Genomic DNA, 14,858 nt, shown 5'->3' with positions numbered 1-14,858 from the left:
GGCATTTAACAAAGATGGAAACTACTGTCTAGGGGGAAAAAAAAAAAAAAAAGACTAGTCAAATGACAAGTGTCTCCTCTCATGCTGTCCTGGAAGAACGGAAGGTTCATTTCACTTGCTAACGCATCAGTTCCCATACTGCGGTTTGTGAAACGTGCTAAAGAGGCAGCAATAAGTCTGCATGACAAAATGCAGCAACTCGTAATACAACACATGTGCAGATGATGTTCACAGGATGCTTTAGCTTCCATCCTCTAATCCACAGAAGATTTGGCAGTATTGTACACAGCAGAAGGCTTGCTCTCAGTTTACACACAGGTGTCTCTGCTTTTTCTCTACCAAAAAGTGTAAGCCTTTGCTCAAAGAGGAGTTCACTGCTCTTGCTTGAGCTAAGGACAGTTGCTGCTAGACGTGTAAATGCGGACCCACTTTCATGGCAGCATGAGAAGGAACAGCATGGAAGGAGTCACAGTAGCAATGACAAGGACCAGGTGGTGATGAAATTGCCTCTTGCAGAGAGGAAGCTGATGTTCAAGAAAAATGGCAAAAGCAGAAGTTTTCCAAAAAGGACAAAGCATTTGCCATTTGAAAACTTCATTTCCCTAATGCCTTGTTGCATTAAACCAATTCCTGTATGGTACATGAATGGGACAGAGGCAGTCTCCAGGACTTAATATCTGGTAAATGCTCAAAAAAAGGGGGTGGAAATCCTCTAGTAAGGATTTAAAACTCTTTAAAACTGATCTCGTTAAATAAAGGTTCTCCAAAGCCATGATGAAGGTGTCTTATGCTTACCTTTGTGTGATGAACATCGCAATCTGTAAAGCAAGTGGGTGTTGGTAAGAATTAAGTAAAGTGGATGCACATACCTGGTTAGAAAACAGCAGTTCTCAGTGGTCACATGGGAAAATGGTGGGGTGGCTTGTCGTAAGCTCAGTCCTAGATACTCAGTCTGGTACTAGTACTCCATCAGTAATCCAAATAGCAGCGTGTATTCTATGCTTATGAGAGCTGCAGACAAGACCAGGCTGGAAGGTGCTCTAAATTCCTGATAAATCAGAGAAATGCTCCAAAACAAACAGGGCACAGTTCAAGAGCACGCAAACAAAACAACGCACTTAACAGGGGTACTCAGCTGCACAAATTTGTGATACAGAACAAGAGGCTGTAACTCATGTTTCTGCCAAAAAAAGAATCTAAAGAGGGTTACAGAAAAATCATAACATGAATCGGGGTCATACTGTTGCAAAACATACTGGAACGCACGAACTGGCTCTGTATATGAATGAATAAGAGGCTGTAGGACATGCTGCCTGTGATAGCAGGGGACAGGATGTTACAACACGTTAGAGCCCAACTCCACATTCCTGTGCACAAACAGGAATTCTGCACATCACTAATTCTGTTCCTCCATCTGGTACCAATCGGGATCTCTGCTGGAACACCAGGGCCAGTTACCAGCAACCCTTTTCAAGGCAGCTGGGTACCAGATGGAGAGAACCAGAGGAAAGCAAGAGAAAAGGATCACAGCTCTCTTCCGTTTTTTCTCAACTAGTTTATTCAGTTTACAGAAGACAAAGAATGAGGGCAGAAATTACAGCCATCTTCAAATAAAAGACTGATGCTGCAAAAAAAAGGTAATTAAATTTTCTATAGACAGAAGACAAGTAGTAAGAGGCTTACAATGAGGCAGGAAGGTTTAATTGGAAAGTTGGGGTTTTTCCCAAATCTAACTGCTGCAAGAACAGCAAAGAACTGGAGCGAACTACTTGACGAGTTCATGATACTCCTGGTATTAAAAGTTTTAAAGCAGATTAAACATTTGCCAGGAGTGGTTCCTTTTGAGAGGGAGCTGAAATAGGTGCTCTCTAAAAGCCCTCCCAGATCTGTTCCCGTGATTCTGTACTTCCAGATGCAGTTCATGGCCAAGCAAGGTGATTTTAGGTTATCAGCACTTGTTATTTATGCTCCTGCACACCAAACAACCCCCTTCTAAAAGGTGCTTCCATTAATGTTCTGCGTGAATTTCATCCTGCATGTTAGAGTGTTAGACCACGGAGTTTGACAGGTGTTTCCTTACCACTTCTGAATTCCACTACAAGGTTTGCATATTTCTTTAAAATCATTATGGTTACAGATCAAAAGAAACAGTTAATAGCCAAGTACACAGTACGCAGTCCTGTGACAAATTTTACCTAATACAAAAAGGTCTTAGAGGAGTAAAAGCTGTAAACATGCTCCAAGTTATACAGCACTGGGTGTTCTAAACCTGTACTAATTCAGTTACGGAGCAGATCTCATTTAAATTGATTCTGCAGGTTAAAGACAGACAATTACCTACACGCTGCTCGGCACATGCCAGCAGTAACTACACTGTAACTACTGCTCTACAGAGAAAACACCTTTATGTGGTCATGACTGGTGGTAATGAACAAGATAAACAAGCCACTGGAGAGATGACCCAGACCTGTTTTCAAGGAGACCTGTAATATTACAAACCAATTGCCAAATTTTGTTCTAACCTGTGGTAAGGTTAAAAAAAATAAACTACTTCTGGCACAGGCAGCTGGATTTCTGACCCCCTCCCCATCAAGCTCTCACTGTATTTGTGGAAGACTGGTTAGTGATGTGGACATAGGCTGCAAACAACAATATATATAGATATATAAAAAAATACATGGATAGTGGAAGAAGGAGATAAAATTAATCCATTTGGACTCAAATTCCTTCTCTCCCCGAATTACACGTTTACTTCTTTCATCAGGAGGTCACACAGGTTATTAATGTGTCAGAATGCATACTGTTTTATATAAATTCTCTTTGCCCCCAAAACAAGTATTTTGGTAAAAATCATCCCTTACAACTTACTTTGTTAAAGCATAGCCGATAACTTACTACAACTAAGGAAGATCAGCGAAAGTCATATATTATAACAAATGCTAAAACTGAACTCAGTCCAATACAAAATGCCAGAATAAAAAAAAAATCATATAAATAGTCATATGTACACTTTGGTTACCAACTCTGCGGTTGACGGTACTACAGTGAGCTGTAACCTGACTGTCAGTGCAAGTCACCTGTCCAAGAAAAAAAAAAAAAAAATCAAAAAAAAAATCAGAATGCACCAAAACCAGTTAATGATCAGAATTCTGCTGCTCTTCTCTAAACTGGAGAAGAGAATTTCAGCATCTCTGGCTCATCAGCCACACAGGCAATGGTGTCCCACATGTTCCAGCAGCAAGAAAACAGTTCAAAACTTCCTGCCTGCTGAAGGTTCTGGCTAGCACCATTTCTGTGCAAATTACGTACGCTGGCTTGGCACTGCCATCCAACGCCATTTTGAGAGTAAAATCTTATTTGTAGTGTATAAATGTAGCATGAACATTTGATTCCAAACATACAGATGGAAAGTACAAAAAACCCCCCAAAAAGCAGTGCTACCGACATTCTAGAACAAAGGCAGATGCAGAAGTTCAGATGAATAAACAGGGTAGCCAAGAGGTGGGTCCGCAGCTTGCACAGTAAGGTTTCGCAGAAGAACAGGGTGTGCCTGGATGCTGTAGCGTTCTTCATCATCATTTGTAGCGTACAGCAGCTCCCAGGACAGATTTGCCCACTGACCTCGGACAGCTTCGTCATTAAGTTTTCCCACTTGTACTAACAATTCCTGAAGAGTGAGGACTCGCCCAGTGTAAATTCCCTTTAAGAACAAACAGATCAAAATGTTCAGTACATTCTCCAAGAAGATACACAAGCATTTGGTTACAAAGCACTGAATGGGGCTACGTACTATGACTATCATCCCTTTAAAAATGGCAAAGTGTATAAACTAGTCTCCTCAGTTCAATTCTTCCTTCTAGGAAGATAATTAGGAAATATTGCTGTATCTGAAGAACAATGCAGTGTGATTTTCAACAACAGTGATGTCAGCTCCTCTCTAGCATAAATGTAAACTTTGTTTGCACAGCCTTCATGTTTTGGAACACAATTAAAAGGAAAAAAAAAAAAAAGCACTGGAAAAGAAAACCAAACTTTGACCTTGCTTACTAGTAATTTTTCTTCTTACCATGTTTGGGTCATGCCCCAGGGAAAAAAGGTATGGCTTTTCCTGAAGAACTGCTTGCTGCCACTCAAGATCTGATACCAGTCCAATGTACCAATCATTTTCATATTCTTCCAGGTAGTTAACCAGCTCTTTGAAGTTCTCAACTGGACCCAGGCTTGCTTTGTCAACCATAAGTTTAAAAGTGTATCTGAAAGGTACAAAAAGCCGTACAGTAACTAGTGCAGTGAAAGACAGAGGAAGAAAGCCTCTTCAGGCTACAGAAGGCAGGAAGGCACCATGAAATGTTACCAAGAACTAGCAACTTTGTAAGTTACTGCTTGTCAGCTGAGTCACTAGAAGTTAGTATAGGTATGCTTTTAGCTCACCCAGATGCAAAACACATTAGCTTAAACATCCTTCATTCACCTCAAACACTGTTCGAGCTGCCTGCTAATGGAAAGTGCCAAACATCTAACTCCATCACAATTCTCTTAGATTATGGGGACAACGAAAATGGGTTGTTTTTTCCGTACTTAACACAGCAGATTGCCCGTGCTGGAGACAGCTGCTGTGGAGAAGGGAAGAAGGAAGGAATCTTTGTATCACCCTCTTCACTGCCTGGGGTTACAGGCAATATTTATGTAGGAAGAAGCTACAAATATATTTAACTGGTAAGGTTTTAACATGAACTACTCTTAGTGAAGTGATACTTTCAAAGCACAGGACTCTCTATATCATTTTTATAATCTGAGGGAATGTTTTTCTTTTACCTGAATGCTTTTAACGCAAGTTGGAATAGCTCCGGTTTGCTGGTTAGCCAGTCCAAACCAACAGACCATGGAATACCACCAGTGTACGCTCTAAACACATGGCTCGGGGCAGGCACGGCGTTATCCAGTCCAAACAGACCAAAACAACACGACAATACTCCATGGATGTATAAGTCTTTCAAAGCTTTATCTTTCATAAGATCTTCAAGTAAGTTGGAAGGTTTTTCCTTCAGATGAAAAAAGTCCAGTTGACTCAAAATGAAATGGTACCATTCTTCTGGAAACCTCTGCCTCATTTCATTGACTTTGGAAGAAGGCACTGGGGCTGTTCTCCAATCTTCAGGGATGCTCAATAGCTCTGAGTAAGAGCAACTAAATTCAACCTGAGGTAAAACTTCTTGCTGTTTCCCTTTGTCTACTGCGGGAAGCCCAAGCACAACAGCCCTGTATAATTTATCTTCTGGTGACATTTCTTGTGGGACTTCTTGGCTCTGTGTTTCTACAGATCCTGGAATAGACAGATGTACTTTTGGTGTAGTTCCCAACTGCCCAGGTTCCTTTCTGTCTTTCATTCTGCCACTGGGTTCAAGATCAAAAATGTCACTATCATCAGTCCAGTCCTCAATTGTATCAACACTAAAGCTATCTTCTTCCCTCAGAGGCTTGGATCTTTCTACTGCACCGCTATGCTGATTTTCTGGAAATGATCTTTTTTTGTTTGTGTCGGCATTGCCTGGGCTTTCCCAAGTTTTTGATTTTTTATAACAATATTGGACAAGCATCCATACAAGCACTTTAATGAAATCATCTTTCAGATGCTTTAAATTCTCATGAGAGTCAATTATTCCAGATAACACGTTTCTGGCATCAGAATACAGCCGTACAGGTAGAACAGTACAAGGAGTCAAAATGTGTCCAAAATGGTGATTAGGAGAGAGAATCTTTGTGTGCTCCTGATGTTCGAAGGCCATTTCAAAAATTTCATCAACTCTGTGAGCTTCAGCAGCATGACAGGATGTTTCCTGCAATTCTAGCCCCTAAAACATAAATGAAAACAATTTGGGTTTAGTCTTCCCCAGCACATATCCTTAAATGCTAGCAAGCTGTTTTCTTGCAACAAAATTTTTCTGAACAAATAAAGATATGTTCCATTGTCAAGAATTCCACAACTGAACCTACAAATCTAACTGGAGATAATAGTAATAGCAAAGCACACACTACAACATTAGACACAGATCAATGTCTTAAACAAAACAAACAAACAGAAAAAATCTTTACCTCATATAGATCTTATTAGCCAGCTTATTAAAGATGTTGTGTCACAAGCTAGATGATAAAAAAATTTCACACCTGCTACATGTCAGTTGCAAGACTAGTTAATATAGTAATAACACTCATCTTAAAAAATTGACTGTAATATCAGGTAAATTAGTTACATTGCCAAAATGTTACACAGCAAAATGTTTGCATGAGTTCAAAACGTTAATGTCAGTCCTCAGCATGCAGTTACCTTAATGTTAACACCACAGTAAGTGAAGCCTTTTTCTAGCACCAATATCCACATCAGTCTGTCCTGAAAACGGCACAAGTAATGTGATCCAGGTAGAGAGAGACCTAGACATGAAAAAAAACCCAAAACAAAACCAATGGTGTTACTGTAGTATTATATTGATGAAAACATTTTCTACATGCCAACTGAGAATTCAACAGCAAACATAAAATATTTCTGCATTGGCATCAAAATCAGTTAAAACTGGCTAACTAGTACCCTAGAATTTTAAAGAAACTATCTGCAAATCTAGATATTGAAATTGTAGTGCTATCTTTGAAAAAGCTGATGAAAAACGGGAAAACCTCACAAAACTGCAGGACTACAATATTCATACTGGACCAGGGTTAAGCAACCCCACCCTCAATTCCCTTTGTAGAGACAACTTTCATTATTAAAGATCATCTTTGGCTGCATTTCCAACCGCACAGTTCCCACTGATGTCACCTGGAGATCTAAAATTCTTATGACTGCCGAATACATTAAAGAATCATCATGTAGCACATGAGTATCTTAATGGCCCTGTTTGCTGTGGAGTACAAAGTTTATTTGTTATGAGAGAAATAAAAATGTAACTCAACAGGATTTTTTACCTACGCTACCAGTTCCTAAATTGACTTGTCTGTATTCCAGAATGGTTAGAAAATATCCCTCTAGGATGTGAAATCCAGAGCGTAAATGATTCCGCTCCAGTGTCAGCTTACCAATGACATAATCACACCCATTTTACAGATACATAAATAGAGGCAGAGCAAGAGCACCTGCTCATGTTTAAAGATTTGTGAATCAGCATCATATGCATTAAACATTAACAGTAGATACAGTGAAAACCATCTGTAGTCTTCCTGAAATACCTCTGCGTGTCTGTCAGGGGGGAATAAATCTGATCCCACTGTATTAAGTTTGACATCACCAAAAATAAAGCCACACAAAATAAACTGGAATTTGAAAAATCAAGTTGCGAACAACTTCAGATCACACATCAAAGTAATTAGTGCTCAAAAATCACACAATCTGGCTTTCACTGTAAAAATTAGATGACACGTTCCCCCCCCTAAAAAAAGGTGCTTTTTCTCTTTTCTACCTATTTCAATAAAAAGTGCAATGCCAAACTTCCTAGCAACTGGTAGTTATACTATATTTCTTTGAAGTTATAGCCTACTGTCAACTTCTCCAATACAATGGTGCTGTTCTTTAGCATGACTTTGGCTGCCAGTTTATGACCTGCTTCTGCTGTCACTCACATCCAAGTGACTACTTACCTGCACAGAGAATTTTAGTTTTAGAATGTTGTAAGATGAAATCAGTGAAACCAACCATTAAGCTGTAGTTAAAATTTAAGTAACCTTTTCTATCCCACTGAGCTAATGAAGTGCATTTTCTTGCTAACATTTTGCAAAGATTTTAATTTTTTTCTTGCTAGCTGTTAAAGCTACTAAAACTCCTTTACACAGAAAAAAAGTATGGTTTTAAATTAAAATAGAGACACACAAAGTGGTACCTCTTCATTTTGAAGTCATCTGAGAACATCACATTTTTTCTTGCTTGAAGACATTCATTCACAGATTTTCCCATTAAAGAAGAGACTTTTCTCCCCCTCAAGATTAGTGTTTTAAATTATTTAATCTGAGGCATACATGCCACCACAGTCATGATGGCAATGGGGAAACATTTTTATATCTGTACATATTATACATGAGATAGATACAACAGATATATATCAGATAGATATATTTATATTATATAATAGATATATTTATATTATATATGTTTATTTTATATATATATAAAACACACATAGGCTGAATGCAGTAAACAAACTGAATTGTCTCTCCTTTAGGGGAAAAAAAAGCTTCCTAGTTTTATTTTTTTAATACCTCTCTCTACACCAGTACTAAAAGTGCAGCAAATGTTTCCTAGTAAAGCACTTGCATATAGTTTTCAGAAAAGTGTGATTAAGGTTAACTTCCACTGTCTTTAAATATTAGCCTATTTTTTTCTAGTCATAAGCTATTTTCTAACAGGCTTATGTAAATATTTGCCTCTTGTCTAAGGACAACAGTCTTGATTATTTAGGTTACACAAAGACTGCTTCTCAAGAAAACAAGCTTGCAATTTTAACACTTATTCTGTCTCCAGCTGGGAAAAAGACTTGGCATTTCTTCACCTCTGTTTATATAATTCTGTGAAATACCCATCATGATGTCTTTCACAGGTTTTAAGACCACAAGCCCTGTTACAACCCTGCCCTGACTACCTGCACAAGATACGCCGTTAAGTCTTATCAGGTGGTTCTGTTCTCAACTGTTTACTGGTAGTTAGGCTATATCAAGTATTTTACAAACATCCAGTCCATATTCACCATACCTAATTAACATAGCCAAATTAGCAAACTCACCTTCTGGATCCTGAGTAATGGGATTGATGCAGAGAAAGACACATATACAACCACAAAGAGCAGTTTGACACACCTCCTTCTCCCCACTGACTGTCAAGAGAACTCATCAATTTATTACTTCCAGTTAGGTGGGCTGAATACATACCATCCTTTTTTGTTCAGTATAAAAAGATTAGGATTGATACTGTTTCATCACCATTTAGTTTCTCCTTATTTTAAAGATAACAAACCAGAATTATTTTCTTACAAGAACATAAGAAGTAGAGATGTAAGAGAAGGATAAAAGTAATCACTTTTCCCTTAATTGAACAATCTCTGAATATCAGATTTAACCTATGTCGTGAAAGATGGTTTAAATCAGATGCTATGATTCTCCTGTTCTCCAGCAAAATCGTGTTTCCTAAACCATTTAGCTACATTCCTTCACTGTACCTACATTCCTTCACTGTACCTACCTAGGCTACCGGCTGCTACTGCAGACTGCAGAGCAAGAGCCAGACTTGGAACCATCTGCTGGTAGTACACGGTATCGGAGCAAACACACGCTGTAGCGCCCACAGGTCCTGGCCAGCTTCGGACAGGCCTGGGAAACCCAACCAAAAATACCGGTAGCGTGAAGAGCGGCAGCAAGGGAGAAGAAAGGAGCGCAGAGATGGCGATGAAGGTCAGCAGGATTGGGAAGAAAACGACATTGAGTGTGATTAAGGTGGCGGTAGATTTACGACGTTGTTTTTTCTCTGTCCACGATGTCAAAAGAATAGCTATGGCAAACTGCAACTTTGAGACAAACTGAAGCACTCGATCACGTAGGATACCAACCTGCAAGATACATACAACAAGCACGTTTATTTGTATCCTGTATCATATCATATTCAGCACTGCCAAAGCTGCCTTATCTACAAGGATTTTAAGAAAATGAAGTGTGATTATCACTGACTGGTATTAGAGTGTATATCTTAGTACACAGTTTTTTAGCTTCTATTTGCTAGGTCCTTGGACTCTGTAATTCTCTAATAGGGGAGGGCAAGGAAACAAAGACTTTAAGTGACAACTATCTGCTTAAATTTACATTATGACAATTACCAGCAAGAGTCTGATCCCTGTATCAAGGCTCCTGTTCCACCAGAGGTCTGGATTAAACACCCACACTTGTGCTATTGACACAACCACTATGTCCAGTAGGGCGTTTTCTGTATTCTGCCAGACCTAAAATAGAGATATGTTAGACATACATTTAAAAATTTATTTATCCATCTCTGCTTTCATGACCTGGAATATTTCTTCCAAGTCACCTTAATACTTAAATCATGTAGAAGAGTTTCTTAGGCTAACATATTTAAAATTCAAATTACCATCCTAAATATTCTTGTGAATCCAATGCAAACAGACACAGAAGGAAGATTTTGTAGTGAACGGTCTAGTGACAGGAATGCTATCATAGCAAACGGAGACACTGTAATTGAAATAAAAGAAACATTGATTTCCTTTCAAAAACATAATTAAAGTCTACAGAGGTAAGCAGTCTTATTGCAGAATGGAAATTTTGGAGTAAAAGGAGAACTCTTCCCTTCATTATTACAAACTCCTCTTTGTATTACACTTTCAGGATATCAACCAGTGTATTTGCAGTAATGGCCCAAGATGGCAAACATTTATGTCGATGCTTAGTTGTTATTTGCTATTACTTTTTTGTTGTTTGTTTGTTTCCCCAAGAGAATGGGAATACTCAAATAAGAAAAAATAAACATGGGAATAGCACTCATCAATCCACTTCCCCAAACTGATGCTTCTTTACAAAATTAAATAATTTAGATCAAATTTTGGTTCCCCCAAAGTAGATACATTTGTCCCTAACCTACCAGAAAGGAGACTGTTCCCTTCACTAGCAAGTTGTAAGAACCAAATATCTAGTCACCTTGAAGACTCTCAACTCACTTTTGTTTCCAAGTACCTTTTAAAAAAATCTACAAGAGCCATTTTTTCCAAAAGTGAGTACTGATGTTATAACTGAAATCCTTTAAAAGGCCTGGCTTTCTGAGCTGGACTTTTAAAAAGCTCAACTTTTTAGGTTTACCCCTAAAAAAGAAATAAATAAAATCACTAATCACTTTCAAATATTCTGAACCAGTAATTTTGACCTCAATGCACAATTTAGCAAAACATAACAAATATTTCCAGCTACTTGTTTTTTCTTGGTTCATTCATGGAATCTTGCACATACAGTAATTCTAGTGTTCTTTCAATCTTCCTACAAGCATCATCTAACAAACAACAGACAGTGCGTATTCCTACCTAGTGTTAGTAAAATCCTCCTGACAACACCAACTTTCATTAGCCTTCTTTGCTTCTCCATGAACACAGTCACAGTCCTGACATCCTTTGGATAAAAGGGGTTTCGGAAGACTCCAAACAAGTACACTCTCTGAATCTCTCTAAGAATCCACATAATTATAAGTAATATGATCAGAATGTAACTCGCTATAGCCTGTGGACTGGCCTTGGAAAATGATGAAAAGCCTGCAAATTGATGCAGCAGGCTAGCTTCTATGAGAGCAAATGTCAACACAGTCAAATAAAAAATAAATTCCCTCCACCCAAATTGTATTCTAAGACCTCTGTGCATATTTTTTGATTTGCTGGAGGCTAAATGGCTGATCATGGTGTGTTTGAAGGCAAAACCAATCTCGCTTAGGTTAAGACTCAGTATGAACCCAAATCCAGTCATGAAGAGGATCACACCGAGAGTGCTGGGAATGAAATACGATGCTATTGCTGTTCCAGCAGAAATGAGAAACATTACTAATAACCTGTGAAGGAGAAAATAAAAAAGATTTGCTTGAAAAGAAAAAGGTTATAAACAATATTGATACATTTTACAATTATATAAGCAACATTTACTTTGTGTTACTTGACATAGGTGAACCTCCTAGTCCAAACTCCAACAGTTGTTCCATTCCCCATAGAAAAAGTGCGTCAAGTGGGGGCAGAATTCCCATTGCCCATAAGAATGGCAGAAAAAGAAATATGATGTGCAAAATCTGGTTTGTCTGTTCTAGAATGGGTGTGTTGACAGCAAACCTGGATAAAAGAAGAAATGTATTTGAATTCTGTGAAGGAAAAAATAACTGATGTGTGGGAAGACTTTTTGTTTAACTACTACAGCAATTCCAGAAGTATAAACATTACATATTCAATCTACAAAACCTCAACTAGTATCTTTTAAAAGGAAAAATAAGGACATACATTTATGCTTGGGGCAGTAACACACTAATTAGAACATCAGAACACGGGCTAATTTTTCATTCAAAAGATTTGAAGCCTTCAAATTACACAGATGAGTCAGGTGATATAAGTATGCTAATTGTTTTGATACTGTTGTGATAATACACTCAAGAAATACTTGTGCAAAAAGAAAGGCCCACAGGCTCTAAGACCTCAACAATTTAACAAAAAAATGCTAAGTATTTTTTCAGAATTAGAAAAGCAAAACTTTATGCAAGTCCAAGACCCAAGATGTAAGCCTTAACACTGAAAGAATGCCTGTACACCAAGAGATAAACTCTCTTTAGGAATATAAAATGTTATTTTCTACATAAAAGTATTAAAATCTTCCTGTAAAAAATATAAAGATCAATATTAGAAATCTGCATAAATTCTAAGTCATATATAGTTCACCAGTTAGCTAATTAAGTTAAAGGTGGACTGCTAAGATATTTGGTTTCTCTTTACTTCTTAATAAGTAAGCCTCAAAGGAATTTTGTCAGGAATTTAAAGAATGTCTGAATTTTCTCCTCAGGAAATTACATAGAAGAATTTGGGGTCCAATACCACGTGTATAAATTCTCATATCATAACTGAAGAGGCAACTAGAGTAAATCATTAACAAAGACATCTCCAAGTGCAAAACTAGTAAAATCAAACATGCTTTTTTTTTAATGCATTTGAAGTAGCCCAACCATAAACCACATACATGTGACAAAGTGATATTTATATCACCCAACAGGGAGAAAGAATGCATAGAGTAAATCTAAACCCATCTTGCTTTAAGAGATTCTACAAATACTTTAGCTAAGACACTTGTCTGAAAAGTGGAAATATAAAAGTCTTCTACTTGTAGACTGGCATAGTTCTTTTGTATTACAAAAGCATTTAAAAATCGAAGTTCAAAATCCATGTAATAAAGATATAGTAATGTTCAAATTTGCTTATCCATTCATTAAAACCAAATTTGTAGTCCTTTTTTGCCTGTAGTTTAAAACCCGCTGCAATCACTTTGCAGACATTAAATTGGAAAATAGTCCAGGATGAAATCTGGATATAAATCCAGCACTCCTGGAGTTTGCAGTGTTTACATCTATGATTCCAGGTCAGGAACATGTGTTTTCAAAACACATCCTTTAAAAGGATGTTGATGCAAATGCTCTTGTACAAAAATACTGAAACTGACATGGCAGAAGATAATTTTAGCTGTCCCTTACTTAGAAACTGCTCTAACTGCTCTTCCTAATTTATGTGGAACGCTATAAAAATTTAAGAACAACCTTTTATGCACAGGGTAGAGCCTCAGTTTCTACCATTCTAGCTTCTTTCTTTAGAGTTCCTACTGTTGATTAAAATATCAAAATAAAGTTTCCTCAGAAGAATAATTTCACCTTTCTCATCAAAAATACAGAGAATAACCATTGCTTTAATTAGCTAAATGCTGTATTAGGTTTACCTGTGTGCAAGATCCACTGCAATAAAGACAAAAATATAGAAAGGTCTCATCAGAGCAGTGATTTCGTAAGTATCCAGTGCTTGGAAAGTAGCTGTTTCGGTAGCTGTATTTATGATTAATGAATACTCTCCTATACATATAGTCACCCATCCAAATACAAAGATCATAACAGTTCCTCCAATGTTGCTATATAGCAAGGTTATTCTGTTTGGCAGCAAATACCAAGTTCCCAACCCACACAATACCCCTGCCAGAAGGGAATGAAACACAGTGTTGATTATATACTTCTTGCCAGGAATAATAAATTTTACTGTCTCTGAACCTACACAGCTGGAAAATTCAAACTCATCTTCATCTGTTAGGGTATTCTGAATTTGCATTCTTTCTACTGTCACTGTTTTCTGCTTTGCATATAGATTTGTCATCTGAAGAATAAGTGCAGTAACAAACATCAGTCCTCCTGAAAGTGCTGCGGTATAGTAGTCTTTCATAATGCCTAATTGGTACAAAAGTGTTCCTACTCCTCCCAAAACCCATGGCATCAAGAAAAGAATAATCTGATTCACATATACGTAAGGAGGGGCACAATAGCCTAATTTAAACCGGGGACCTCCCAGCAGAGTCTGTGGAAAGCGCTTCAAGAAGAACTCCTGTTTGTAATCATTCAGCAGAGGTACATCTGGACCCATTCTTATTACTCAGGAATGCTGGATGAATATCATTTTTCCTGCAAGAGAACAGAAAGAAAAAGAAGGAAACATTACTGAATCTGGAACTCGGAACTTAACCAGAGAATTCTTTTGTCCTGTTTTCATTTACCAAGTTATAGCAGAATTCTGACATGTTAGTATTAGTAGACATCATCCTAAAGCACTCACAGAATGTGCTAGAATACAACTACTAAGCAAACACCTAAAATGGAAAAAGCTATCTATTTTAAAATGTAAACATATTCTTTAATCTGAAACTTAGGCAACAAATAAAATGTATAGTCTGTTCTTGGGAGATGATAAAACCAACTCATCTCCACACCAGAACACCTTCCTAAAACTGATTTTTTTTTCCATCCAATCTGATTCCAATCACATCTTGCCACAGGCCTCTAATTCTAATTAACTCTGTTATGGATCTCCATATACAAACAGAATAGTCAGTGATTTCAGTGAATAGCCACATAAGGGCAAGGATACAGTCACACCGAGGTCCCTGTAAAAATCAAAGCCTTATGAAATAAACTAACTATAAAAAAATATTAGTAGAAGCACTAAAAATTGTTTCCCACATCAGCATTTTTACTGTCCTCCCTACACAGCCTAGCTGCAGAACAAGAGCTCACTGTACTAAGCACTACACAAAACATAAAATAAACAGTTCACTTT

At 37.6% G+C, this 14,858-nt stretch overlaps 1 protein-coding gene across 4 annotated transcripts in view; it reads right to left on the bottom strand.

Annotated features, from left to right (window-relative positions):
- Positions 1–1,775: 1,775 nt before the first annotated feature.
- PCNX4 (pecanex 4) overlaps positions 1,776–14,858 on the bottom strand; it is a 16,211-nt gene continuing 3,128 nt past the window's right edge. For 3 of the 4 annotated variants that reach the window (XM_069783193.1, XM_069783195.1, XM_069783194.1), the window contains 10 exons: positions 13,480–14,206; positions 11,661–11,840; positions 11,055–11,569; positions 10,115–10,215; positions 9,846–9,968; positions 9,218–9,581; positions 6,326–6,429; positions 4,816–5,852; positions 4,067–4,253; positions 1,776–3,700 (listed from right to left, as the gene is read on the bottom strand). In XM_069783193.1, the coding sequence (XP_069639294.1) occupies positions 3,449–3,700; positions 4,067–4,253; positions 4,816–5,852; positions 6,326–6,429; positions 9,218–9,581; positions 9,846–9,968; positions 10,115–10,215; positions 11,055–11,569; positions 11,661–11,840; positions 13,480–14,168 (3,552 nt within the window). In that variant the 5' untranslated portion in view covers positions 14,169–14,206 and the 3' untranslated portion in view covers positions 1,776–3,448. Of the gene's footprint in view, positions 3,701–4,066; positions 4,254–4,815; positions 5,853–6,325; positions 6,430–9,217; positions 9,582–9,845; positions 9,969–10,114; positions 10,216–11,054; positions 11,570–11,660; positions 11,841–13,479; positions 14,207–14,858 lie in introns of those variants that run through there. The other variant, XM_069783197.1, reaches the window with a different exon arrangement.

The sequence above is a fragment of the Haliaeetus albicilla genome, chromosome 5 (assembly GCF_947461875.1).
Source record: "Haliaeetus albicilla chromosome 5, bHalAlb1.1, whole genome shotgun sequence".
In the NCBI taxonomy this organism is placed as follows: domain Eukaryota; kingdom Metazoa; phylum Chordata; class Aves; order Accipitriformes; family Accipitridae; genus Haliaeetus; species Haliaeetus albicilla.
The sequence above is the reverse complement of the archived record's forward strand: the minus strand, read 5'-3'. Positions and strand labels throughout refer to the sequence as shown.